Genomic DNA, 13656 nt, shown 5'->3' with positions numbered 1-13656 from the left:
AGACCTATATTTTTGGCGATCTGTGTCTTTAAACATGCAAAAAAGGAAAATTGTACTGAAAAACATTGAAAATGTTGTAACTTACAACATTAAGAAAATTTTGTAAGATTGAAGACTCAAGAAAAAAACAGTAACATTTAACTTACTAAGGGGAGCGTTGAGGTGATCAATAGATGCTATCAAGTATATGTTACGTAAAGATGACAACTGTCCAATAATTTGCTGGCTTTTGTCTCCTCTCAACATTTGGCTATCCAAATTGTGGATGAGAAGGAAGAGTTCTAAAGAAGAATCTGAAAAGAAAAAGAATTCAATTTTATTTTCACTGAGTATTTGTGAAGTCCCTACCACACACACAACCTATGGACTAAAGAATTATCAAAGTAGTATAGGACAAAATAACTATTGCTTAGGGATACACAATTCATTTGAGAAGATACGTCAGCCACTCAAAAAATAGGCAAGACATTATTAAAGTCTTTTTTTAAAAAAATAAAATTCATTGGAAATCAGTAGGAACTGGTGTGCTTAGAGTCTTAAGGGTAATGCTTAGCACTTGAATCAGGCCATAAAAAAAGCGGTTTTAATAAGGCATAGGAAATAAGGCAAGATGCATAACTGGATTGGAGGTGAATCTATGCATGTTGAATTGTAAAGTGGGAATGGAGAGGAAACACACACAAAAAAAAAGAAGAAGAAGAAGAAAGAAAACAGAAAGTTCTCACTAAACAGTAAGAGTTAATATAAAAAACCTTGATATCACAAAAGCTAAAAGAGTAAAAAGAAAAAAAAGGAAACGTGAGGGACTTAGGATATTGATCAAGGAATCAGGAAAGTGAGAGAAGTAAAATTTCTTAAGTTAATGAAGGAAGAATATGGAAGGTAAAGCTGTCAATACCATCAAACACTGCAAAGATCAAAATAAAGAATGAGCCAAGGTTTATTTAGTAAAGAGGAAATTACAGGTGATCTTTAAGCATACAGTTTAGGTAGTACAGAAGCAAGGAATTAAGAAGGTGATAGGTAAAAAGTAGAAGGCAGGACATGTCTTCAAAAACTCTAAAGTCATATTGAAATAGGGAAATAAAATAGTGTGGAAGGGCAGTAGAATCAGGTAATTGCTTTTCCTAAGATGAAAGAAGTCTTGTGCATGTTTAAAAGCCACTGTAAGTCTCTCATGAGTTGATAAGAAATGAGAAATCTGGCGTTTATGATGGAGGATGAGCCTTAGAGAGAATAAGTAAATCTCTGTTGCACTGGGGGTAGAGAGACAAAAGAGACCATATAACGACAAAGATGCTGAGATGACACATTTTAAAAGCCCAAGGTTCCTTGAATTCTAAAAGCCACCACAGTCAATAGTATTTAAATTATATATAAACATATAAATTATATATGAATACATAAAATATATTTATAGTATATATCAGATATAGAATACATACTATATATTTAAATCACATATAATTATATGTAATTGTAATTATAGATATATAATTAAAATTATATTATATAAATATATACATACTTGTAAGTTAAATATTTATATAATTTATATAATTATACATTTTATATAAATATGTAGTTATATTATGTCATATATAATATGTATCATATAAATACGTGTAAATGAAATAACTTAGGCACCTATTTTAATGAATATACAAACAATATTGAAATTATCCATCAAATCATTTAATAAGCATAACCAACGACTCCTTTTAATTCTTAAGCAATGACTGAATGACAACTGTTAGAGCCTAAATAAATTTATTTCTAATTTTTTGAAATGCTCATATAAAACATTAACAACAAAACAACAAAAAGATTTTCTACCCTAGATTTTAGTATATAAAATCACTAAATGCAGTGAGTGATATTTACTTAGAATAAGAATATTTTATAAAAATATGAAATATAAAACTATCAAAGGTATACTAATTAACTGGAGGTACTTCACACTCACCAAGCAAAACCTGAAAATTATTCTGAAATAAGAGGCTCTGGGTTATAAAAGTTCCAGATAACAGTGAGTGTTATAACTAGTGAAGTTCACATGAAAAGCTCCCAGATAAAGAAAAAAATGTTTGAGAGAAATCTAAATCAGCACTGAGAAAAAGCACCATTATTAAAATAATCTCCATTTTTGTGTGTAGTAATACACAAATAAATAGAAGCATATGCTTCACCCTAAAACTAGAGTATCTACTTCATGTTACCTTCTTTAAATTTGTTTGTTATCCAGTCTAGCTGATCCAGTACACTGCGGAAAGTACCCACATGATCAAGGACTTCTTCTGTTATAGAATTCAGGATCTGTATCATAAAAGTGCAAGAAATACATCGATTATAACTTATTCTGTCATATAAGATAAATACAACTAGCAAATCAATCCTTTTTTATAAATTAAAAATGAATTTGGATTTCCCATCAAGTATGAAAATTCACTTAAAAAATTCTACTTGTACTTAAGTATACCTATATTCATTTTTTGCATAAGTTATGGTTAAAAGAAACAGGGAAGAACAGCAAAGATGTAAAGATAAGAGGGCAGCAAAAAAAAAAAAACCAACAACAATACAAAAATCATTAGAAAACATTTATCAAAGGAAAAAGGACACAAACATTAAGGGCTCTTTTAGAAAGGAATACTACATTACTTAATACCTATCACCCAAAAAGTTTAAGTTAATTTTCAAATGATGAAGAGATATGAGTCTTTGGAGAAAAAATGATCTATAAATATATTACAAAACTACCAAGTACTACTGATATTTTTATTATTTTTAGAGTACTGAAGTGACATAAAAGCATAATAAAATTGAAGCCCCCCATAATCCTGTCCTTCAGAGAAGTACTGTTAGTACTTGGTGCAGTACACAAAGCTAAACTTTTCATAAGATTTAATTCATTATCAGATACAAAGTAGGAAATTCAAAAATGAGGATTCAAAGCTAGAATCCTGACTCCGAACACATGATCTTAAGCACTATGCAATTCTACTAGTGTGATAAAAAAAAAAAAAAAAAATGAATGCTCCAGAATGAGAAGTAGTATTCTCATTAATAAGGGGGTATAGAATGACAGGAGATATAATGTTCCTTTTTTAACATTTTTGACATTTTTTGAAACTTACTGATTTCACACTGATTCCAGGAAAGAAGCCATTTATGACAACATGAATGGAATCTTGCAGCATGGTGGCTCGAAACCTTTCTAGTAAATCTCTCTTAGAACCCAAACCATAAAGCACAATGTTGAACCCCAGGCTGTTAGGAAAGACAGCATTCATGAAATTAAAGATCAGTAACTCTTATTGCCAACCAGTTTATAATCAACTAGTTCCCTTAATTTAAGCCTATAAAGAATACAGGAAGAACTGGGATGGATAAATAACTATACTGATTCCGAATTTACACAAGGTAAAAGCACAATTTTATTGTCTGTACACCAAGCTTATAGTTCCAGTTTTAGCAGCTTTCTCTCCCGCTCATATTACTTTCAAGCAACGGGTGCCCGGAAGTAAAGGGAGAACATTGGTAGGTACAAGGCACTAAAGATTTACAGGCTGAAGCGTAGTTTTGATTAATAGATTAAAGTGAAAAGGTAAGCAGAGGCCAGGTCGCAAAGGTTCTTGTTAAGTCAACTAAGACAAATAGATTTTATTCCAAGGACTATGACCATATATAAGTAACTAGTCAGGTGTTAATGGAAAGTTTTTACATGGGAAAATAACATGATCTTTTTAAGAGGATCACAGTGCCTGAATGGGAGGAATGGATAGGGAGGAGGGACAAAACTGACTTGAATTAGGTGTTATGGAGAAAAATGTAAGGTGTCAAGAGCTTTATACATTAAGTCAGTAGTATCTGAAGAGTGATTAAATGTGGAAGGTTGAGGGAAAGGGAACATTTAAGAATAACTCAGTTTTTTGGCACAGGCAACTACATAAATAGGGTGACGTTCACTATGTTAGGTTGCAGAGGTAGGTGGGAATGAGTTGCAATAAGTAAAATATTATGTTAATTGAATAATTTATAGGACATCTACATGGAAACCTCCAATACACATTCAGATATCCATGTCTGCTGCTGAAGAGTATGATCTTGCCTGGGCTGGGCTGTAGATACATTTATGGAAATTAATTTACATTCAAAAAGGAACTGAAGCCAAGAGAGTGAATGAGATGGCCCAGAACACTAAGCACAAGGGGCCAAGCTAAAGTTCAACTCCATGATTGTTTATGGCGGTCAGTCAGAAATAGTATTTATGTGATGCTCTGTAGCAAAGCAGGATAGCCTAGAAATAGAAGAACAGGAGACAGATAACCACCAAAGGTAGAGATCAACAATATAGAAGCAGCAGGAAAAAAAAAAAAAAAAATTCTGAGAGCTAGCAATTCCACTAAAAAAGTTGACTATGAGGTCTAGGCTAAGACGCAAAGTGAATCCAAGTTATTAGAGCTGACATACTGGAGGAAAAAGGAATTGGTGGAATGGGGAATAGGATTAGAGAGAAATGCTGCTTTCTAAATTTATAATGAACAGATCTGTAAATAGTTACTGAAAGCAGCCAAGGTCCTAGCAAGGAAGATAATCAGGCTCTTACTAGTATAACACTTCGACTTTCATTGGCAAAACAAAACTAGGATCAATTGGGGAAAACTGTGGCAATTTCTATGTTCCTACTGCTTGTTGGACCTGCCTTCTTATTTACCCCAGTGACTATGTAACTGTGAGTATCTAAGTATATTTTTATTAGCATCCATTTCAAACACTTCCCTAAAAATCAAAATATAATTTAATCTAAGAAAGAATATTTATCTTACCTATGGCTTTCACATCTGATAAACTTAGAAAAACCAAATTTCTTGAAAAATGTAGAATTTATGAGAAGAGCCGTACAATGACATTTCTACATTTGAGTCATAAAACTGGAAAAACACCTATTGTTCAAATTTTTACATAAAAAAATATATGAAGTTCACTATAAAAGAAAATTAAATGTTAAACTGCTTGATTTTAACATACTTATATAAATACATATGATTATTTTACAAGGGTTTGCAATGATGATAGTACTTACTGTAACTGCAACATCCATTTATGAAATAATTGTTCATATTGTTGATTTAATTGTTTAAGTTCAGTAGAAAAGGAAGGACGAACTTTGCTCAATAAGTCACATAAAGTTTGCTTTAAAAAAAAAGGAAGAGAGAGGGAACAAAATCACTCTCAACATACATCAAATCAATCCAAACTAAAAATATTTTCTTAGAGGTAGAGGTTAGAAGAGGCCATTAGTGGAAATATTACTCTAATCAGTTTGGTAATAACTGCATCAACTAAATACACATAGTATTTTAAACATGATTTAAATCTTTTTTTTAATTTAAAAAAATTTTTAATACTATTACAAATATGTGATAACAGTAAAGAATTTGTTTTTTCTAGATCCATACATGTGATTATAAATTCCGACTATAAGACTTTAATTTCTAAAAAGATTGTTACCATAAGGAGATGATTAAACCTGCCTTCCAGCTTTGACAATAAATCCAGTTTTAAAAACCTATGAATTTAGAAAAAATGTAAAAGCTTAAGGTAACAATTCAATATTAATTCTTAGAAAACATTAAATGTTCTTTATAATTTACCATTATTATTAATAAAATAAACTTCTATCACTGCTCCTCCAAAAGCTATTCCTAATAAATCCTTTAACTTTGATAAGTATCACAAAGTTTTAAAAAATATAATGTAAATAAACTGAGGAAGGTATACTGCCCTGTACCCAAAACTTGGAAATTCATGCTGGTGAATCAAATATAGCTCATTTTTTGAAATGAAAACTCTAGTAAAAAGCTGTATGTGCATTTTTATCCTAGCTCTACCATGTTTTCATGATTCTACCCTTCAAGCATAATATTTTTTAAAATTTAATTTTATTATTAGTTTCAAATATATAGTACATTGGTTAGACATTTATTTATATAGTTTAGAAAACAAGCCCCCTAATTGTTCTTTCTCTCCTCTGGCTCTCCACCTAGCCATTACATTAATGCTGACTGCATTCCCTATGTTGTGCTCCCCATCCCAGTGATCATCTATCAACTACTAATTTGTACTTCTTTAACCCTTTACCCCTTTCTCCCAGCCCCCCACTTCTCCTCCCCTCTGGCCATCACCAGACTGTCCTCTATATTTGTGAGTCTGTTTCTGATTAAGTATAATAGTCTTTTAATACTGAAGACTAGAGTTGCGATCAACATTCTAGGCACTTTGGCCTGTACAGTTTTTATTTATCCACATAATTAAAGAGAATAAGTTTTAAGTAAAACTGTTAAGTAGTTAAAAAAATTTTTTTCTCTCATTCCTTCTGAAGTTTAAAGCCATGAAGCTTAAAGCAGATAAAGTACAAGCAATCATTTCCAGCAGTCATTTATACTGGATTACCAGAGCATACTCACACTTGAGTGTGAATTCTGAAATATTATCTCATCTATAAACTTTCATTTCAAATTTTACTATCTGTGGAGAATAACATTATTGGCTCCCAAAATTCCCCACTTGCCATATCCCATATGACTGTAGTCTTTCCCGCTAACGAGGTGGAGTCTAGTTCCCTCCTCTTTGACTTTGCTTTCACCCATGAGATTTGCCGTGGCCACTAGAGTGAGGCAGAATTGACACTTAGCCCAGTGTCTGGTGCCTAGGCTTTAAAAGGTTTTATGTTTTTTCACTTCTCTTATGTCTGACATTGTCATGAAAAGAACATGCCTCAGCTAGCCTGCTGGCCCAGGGATGAAGAGAGACATATGGAACAAATCCTAGATCAGACAACTCCCAGCAGACCCACAGACATGAGAAATAAATTGACACATGCTACTGAGATTGTATTGCTTAGCCATGTCCACAATCATTGAAAAGCTTTCCCTTCCCTCATTATCGGTAACAGGTGTTTCTTACATGCTCATAAAGGTCTATTTGACTCTAGGTCCTATGTAGTCCTATTTTGACCCTAGATCCATTTATCCTTTTCCCATGTTGCTTGTATAAAAATATATGCGCTAAGCAGATGTTAGTGCCATCTCTTCCTTGGAAGAATTTGGTTTCTTGACACATATTTTCAGCTAGTCTCGCATCTGAGTCTCAGTACCAGTAAGCCAGGTGACAAAACAAAAACAAAAACAACCACACAGTACCATGTCATCCCAGTCATACGGGCTTACCCTATACTCTCTTTTCTCTTTTCTCCAATGAGAAAATTCTGTCAAAAGCTCTGTACACCTTAGAAAACTGCACTAAAATCTAGCGTCAGAGAATAAGAAAATCCTGACACCCTGTGAGCCAATAACGATCTCTTAACTTAGATTATCAAACCCAATTCTACTGAAAGATTTTCTCACTCAGATGGTTCTGTCTCCTCTCTTTGGGAAGCATCAGTCAAAAGCCTAACAAGTATAACTGTAAAGTATTTCTTATAAAATGAGATACTGGAACCATGGTATATACTTCACTAAGCAGGTTTTCCATAATATCAAGAAGCAGAAAATCCTGTTTTTTGCAAGGTTGTGTAAATGAGGGAATAAGGTCAGTCTTTGTTTTATAACCAGTGTGAGGTTCAATGAATACGTGGGTTAAATGAAGAATGGAGATTAATGGCACATGGATATCAAATACACTATGTCCCTGATGATTATTATAAATCCTGAAGAAATGATGAATAAGGGGAAAAAAAGTATAACTATAGTATGTCAAATAGAATTCTAATCCAGTGAACCATTTAGCATTTATATAATAAAATATGTAATAGTTATGTCCATTAATTTGTTTCATTAGATCAGGACAATAATTCTGCTTTTGTACACTTACTCTTCAAATTTGCTGCTTACGTAGTATATTATTCAGCTTGCAATAGGGAAAAATTGTTAAGTAACATTCCTTGCAACATACCTGATCCAGTTTAGTTCTCTTTAATTTCTGCAGTGTTCTATCAGAGGTTAAAACTTTTGAACTGCTGTGAGCTTCAAAATATTCTTCTACTAAGTCACTCTGAAAGTGAGTACAACAAAGTCAGTTCTTAGTTTCAGATACATCAAAACTACACAGTAATATTACATCAAAACAAGATAGTAATATTAGCATAAAATAGGATATGTGAAATTCTTTATTTGGCAGTCGATATTTTCTATTTGAAGCAACAACACAGATTTTGGAACAAGCAAATTTAAATCTAGTGATAAAATTGAATAACTCTTAGAACCATAAAAGTTAAAGAAATGGCTAGATTGAAGTTGTCTGTTCTCTAAAATAATTCCTAAGTTTCACCATATAATTTCCATTTAGATTTAAAAAAAAAAAAAGAGGGGTTTTACATACCAGAAACTTTATTTTGCTTCACACAGTTCCTAGCAAGTTCTTAAATATTAGTACGTTGAAGTACTGTGAAAATAAGGAAGACCACCAACAGCAAGGTAAAAAAAAGACTCGCCCACTGTTCTCGTAAATGGGCTCATACCAGTTCTACTGATTTGCGGCAGGGCTAACCTCCAAAGCAGTAAGGAAGGGATGGAAAGCCATTCAACAGTAGGCTGTCTAGGCTGCTCTGAAGCTTTACACAGAACACCAAGATAATTAGCCTTTTCTCAAACCATGGTATCTGTAGTGTTCTTCCAAACAGCTCGGCATGGATCCACAGCCATCATTTATTATTCACACTGACTTGAAAACATCAGCAATGTTACAAAGATAAACTATATAAGAAGCTATATACTGAGAAGTCTTGTCTCCAGTTATCCAATCAAAAATTTTAATTTTTAAAAGCTCTTTTTTATACAACTGAATTGAGATGTCACCTTTCACAAATACTATGGTATTGTTACACAAATAGGGAATGCACACAGGCCAAGACAGAAAGTCCAAAATAGACACAAATACATATGAGAATTTATGTGGAAGACTAAGAAAATTGAGAAAAGTGAAAGGAAAAAATATGTTGAGTGCCTCATTTGGATTTCCTCTCGTAGGGAAGCTTATCTTTGAAATATACAAATTTATTGAAGGTTTAAGTCACTCTCTTCACTTACTGTTTTTTTTCTTTTCATTTTCTTAGAAGGTGTTTCTTTGTAAACAGGAGCTGAAACTACTTTACTCTGAGCTTGAATCTTTTGGCTCGATATGTCTTCATTAGTTTCCTCTTCGTATTCTTGTGCAACCCCTTCATCATCCTCTGAGTTAGAAGAAGAATATTCACTTTCACTGTCAGACTGGGACCCTGGAACTGTGCGGAAAAAATGCAATTGGAAAATTTGACAATTTGACCAGAGAGGCATTGTGGGGTATTAGGAAAAATTTGGGCTTTGAAGTAAGAGAGTTTGACTTCTGGTTTTGTCATTTCTTGCTGATGACTTTACCAGAGCTAGTTATGTTTTCTGAGCACCAGTTTCCTCATTTATCAGATGAGGCTAATAGTACCTAATTTAATAAACCACTGTGAAGATTACACTGAAATGTATATAAAGCAATTGACAATGCCCGACATGCAGAAACTGTCAATCATACCTAATACCATCCTCTTTCCTTCTTCCTTGCTAACAGAAATCCAATTTTATAAAATGTAGCAATGTGCTCCACCCAAAGGAATAAATAATTTAGTAATCATCTTTTCCTTTGCCAGATACTTGCTTTCCCAGCCTCTTTTGCAACTAGGGTGGGTGATGTAACCCTCCTACCTTTGAAATTTGAAGGAAATTTTGCTGGAAGGTTCTGAGAAAGATTTTCCTCCCAAATGGAAGGAAAGCCCCTTATTTATACCCATAGTTTAAAGCTATAGAAGCCGTTTTGCAATATGAAGTATCAAACCTAAAGATGAAAAATGCTGGTGGCAAAGCAAAAAAAAATAGGAAGAAACTGAGTCCTTCATGACATTGCTGAGTCACTAGATCAACCATGGAACTGTGTATCTCTAGATTTTGTATGATGTGAGATACTTAAATGTCTATAGCTTAAGCCACTACTGTAGAATTTTTTATTGCTACCTACTGAAAATGCCATCCTAAGTGATAGTCAATAAGTGGTAGCCACTATTGTTAAGTACTACTAACACATAGGTACACTCCATACAATTACATTTTTAAACAAACCATAGCCACCGCCACCACTCCCCAAAACTAATAAAGCTAGTTTAACACTCATAAAATAAGAATAAAACTAGATTTACATTCATCAAAATAAGTATAAAACTATTATAAAAAGTTCACTTCCAAAATATCAGTGAAATAACTTTAACCAAATCACTATATTTATTTTAAACAAAAGGTATATTTCAGAATATCAAGAGTCAGCAAATAACAAATATAGATGCTAAAAAAAAAAGAGGGGGCTTGATTTTGTGGGCATATATAACTTAGCAGATTCAGATTTGCACTGACTGCTGCCCATGGTAGATGCATGGGTTAGAAGCAGTCGGAGGTACCGAAAAATGTCTCTTATTACATATATACATGATACATGTAAGTATATATGTTTGGTGGTAATTGAGAAGAGGAATTTCATCTTTGCTCTAGGAGGAAACATAGGGCATGAGATGTATTTGACATAAAATAGTAATAATCATAATTGCACGTGTCATCTTTTTTGCTTCAGATATTCAATCATTTAGTATTACCATTTTTGTGTTGATTTATAGTGTAGTATTAACAACTCTATGAAGTCTATACCTTGAAAAGAAAGGGTCACAGCATGGATTTAATAATGTTAGCTAATATTATTGTCAAGGGCCCCAAGAAAGAACTTGACATCTTTTTGAAATATAAGTCAACAAGTCATTTGGCCCAAGTTAAATATTTAAAAATCTATAGACACTTTTAATTTTCCAGAAGGCAGGACCAATATGTTTACTTAGCTTTGTATAACATTCAGTACAACTATGAATATTTAAAACTATTTCATTATAAAATTTCTAAATAAATCAATAGAACTACTTCCAACTGTCTCAAAACAAACTAAAAAGCTTATTGTTTTGTTGGAGAGACATTTTAACTAACCTCAATAGCCACTGACTAGAATGTAAAAGATAAAGTGCTAAGTACTGGAGTTAAACTATAAGATATAGTCCTCACCTTTAAGGAATTTACAGTTTAGCTGAGAACATAAACATATCCTGTCTTTCATGAAAAGAAATAGCAATAAGTAGTTATAAGAATAAAAGGTGATAATAGCTAACATCTGTTAAGCATACAACAAAGCCAAGCTCTACATTAAAACTTTTGACATCCTTTATCTCAATTAATCTCAAAACAACTCAGGCTGGTACCATTATTATCCCTATTTTGCAAATGAAAAAACTGAGGTACAGAGAGGTCTCTATTAGTGGTTAACCAAAGATAAAAAGCAAGCAGTCTGCTAGATCCTATACACTTAACCATATTGCTCTTGTTTACATGCTTTTTATAAAAACTCAGTGTAAAAAGTACATACCTATTAATCTTTTCCTTAGACTACGAGGTGCGGTTGACAGAAATTCAGTTTTATCACTGTTCTGTTTAAAAATAAAAAAGCAATGTAATTTATTCATATAATAATGACATGAAAATTAATGATGGACCTGAGAGAGAGGCTAGAAAAGAAAAATATTTTGTTTTCAGTAGACTACATGAGAACTAGATGAGCCTTATTCCTAGAACAAGAAGACAATGACAAATGAATTTGTTGGAGGAAAAAAACGACAAAAATGATACAACAAATTCCGAAAGATTTCTAGAGTGATTTTAGGAGTTGTATTCCAGACATCTGTAAAGTATGTATGTACTTTTATTATTATGTAAAGAAAAAAACATAAGTATATCAGCCTTTTGAATCACTTTTCCCTCATCAGATTAGCAGAATTTTTTTTAGGGTGATGATGAATAAGCAATGAAATGGGTACTCCTATGTAGATGACAATGGACCGTTTAATGTATTGGAAATTTATTGGTGTTAAAGTATTATATTTGATGAAGAGAAGAGAAATAGAGATTTATACTTTTTACTTCTTTATTTTTAAGTTTTTAATTATTTTATAAAAATATAGAGTACATGTTTTTTTCCTCATAGAATATAATTACATTTCTAGGACATTAAAATGTCCACTGTTGTTTAAATGTTAATTTTAATTAAAATTGTTGGGGTAACATTGGTTAACAAAATCAAATAAGTTTCAAGTTTTCAATTCGATAATACGTCATACGTATGTTGCATTGTATGTTCACCACCCAAAATTAAGTTTCCCTCCATCATCAAATATTTGGCCTCCTTTACCCATATCTACCTTCCCCCGCCCCATTTCCCTCTGGTAACCACTAATCCACTGTCCGCGTCCATAAATCTGTTTGTCATGTCTGTCTGTTGCTTTCAGTTTTATATCCCACATATGAGTGAAATCATATGGTTCTCAACTTTTTCTGTCTGATTTATTTGGTTTAGCATGAGTATCTCAAGATCCATCTATGGTATCACAAATGGCAGTATTTCATTTTTTCTTATGGCTAATATTCCATTGTATATATGTATACCTTCTTTACTCAATTATCTATCACAGGATACTTCAGTTGCTTCCTTGTCCTGGCCACTGTGAATAATGCTGCTACGAACCTTAGGGTGCATACATTTTGTGGATAAATGTTTTCAAGTTTCTTGGGTATATACCCAGAAGAAATATTGCTAGGTTATATGGTAATTCTAAGTTTTTGAGGAAACCAGACTGTTTTCCAAATTGGTTGTACTAATTTACATTCCTACCAGCAGTATATAAGGGTTCCTTTTTCCCCACAACCTCTTCAACACTTGTTATTACTTGTTCTGTTGATGATATTCATTCTAACAGTTGTAAGATGGTATCTCATTGTGGTTTTGATATGCATTTCCCTAATAAATAGTGAAGTTGAGCATCTTTTCATGCCTGTTGGTCATTTGTATGCCTTCTTGGAAGAAGTGTCTGTTCAGGTCTTCTACCCATTTTTAATTGAATTTTTTGTTGTGTTGTATGAATTCTTTATATATTTTGGATATTAGGCCCTTATCAGAGGCATTGTTTGGAAATATATTCTCCAATTCGGATGGTTGCCTCTTTTGCTTTGTCGATGGTTTCTTTTGTTGTACAAAGGCATTTTAGTTTGATACAGACCCATTCACTTATTTTTGCTTTTACTTCCCTTGCCTTTACGGTCTAGTTCATAAAATCCTCTCTAAATCCAAGATCCGTGAGTTTCGTTATTATCTAGGTTTTCTTCTATGCAATTTATTGTTTCAGGTCTATTTTAATTTTGGTGAATGGTGAAAGTTTAATTTTATTCTTTTGCATGTGGCTTTCAATTTTCCCAGCATCATTTATTGAAGGCTTTCCTTTTTCCATTGTAGGTTTTTGGCTCCTTTATCAAAAATAATTTGCCCGTTTATATGAGCATTCATTTCTAGACTCTCAGTTCTGTTCTATTGGTCTGTGTTTTCTGCTAACACCATGCTGTTTGATTATTGTCGCTTTGTAGTATAACTTGAAGTCAGGCAGTGTGATGTCTCCGGATGTGTTCTTTTTTCTCAGAACTGCTTTGCCTATTTAGGGTCTTATGTGCTTCCATACAATCTGATGATTTTTTTGTTCTATTTCTTTAAAAAATG

The 13656-nt window shown here is 32.7% G+C and overlaps 1 protein-coding gene across 2 annotated transcripts in view; it reads right to left on the bottom strand.

Moving 5' to 3' along the window:
• The window catches only part of ORC2 (origin recognition complex subunit 2), a 41079-nt gene that overhangs the window by 8691 nt on the left and 18732 nt on the right, over positions 1 to 13656 (bottom strand). For both annotated transcript variants that reach the window (XM_016131058.2, XM_016131059.2), the window contains exons 8-14: positions 11482 to 11542; positions 9090 to 9283; positions 7957 to 8055; positions 5087 to 5196; positions 3138 to 3270; positions 2220 to 2316; positions 147 to 293 (exon numbers count right to left, since the gene is read on the bottom strand). In XM_016131058.2, coding sequence (XP_015986544.1) covers positions 147 to 293; positions 2220 to 2316; positions 3138 to 3270; positions 5087 to 5196; positions 7957 to 8055; positions 9090 to 9283; positions 11482 to 11542 — 841 coding nt within the window. The remainder of the gene's footprint in view (positions 1 to 146; positions 294 to 2219; positions 2317 to 3137; positions 3271 to 5086; positions 5197 to 7956; positions 8056 to 9089; positions 9284 to 11481; positions 11543 to 13656) is intronic.

Source organism: Rousettus aegyptiacus, unplaced genomic scaffold (genome assembly GCF_014176215.1).
Source record: "Rousettus aegyptiacus isolate mRouAeg1 unplaced genomic scaffold, mRouAeg1.p scaffold_m13_p_2, whole genome shotgun sequence".
Taxonomy (NCBI): Eukaryota; Metazoa; Chordata; class Mammalia; order Chiroptera; family Pteropodidae; genus Rousettus; species Rousettus aegyptiacus.
This window is presented reverse-complemented; position numbering and strand designations above follow the sequence as displayed.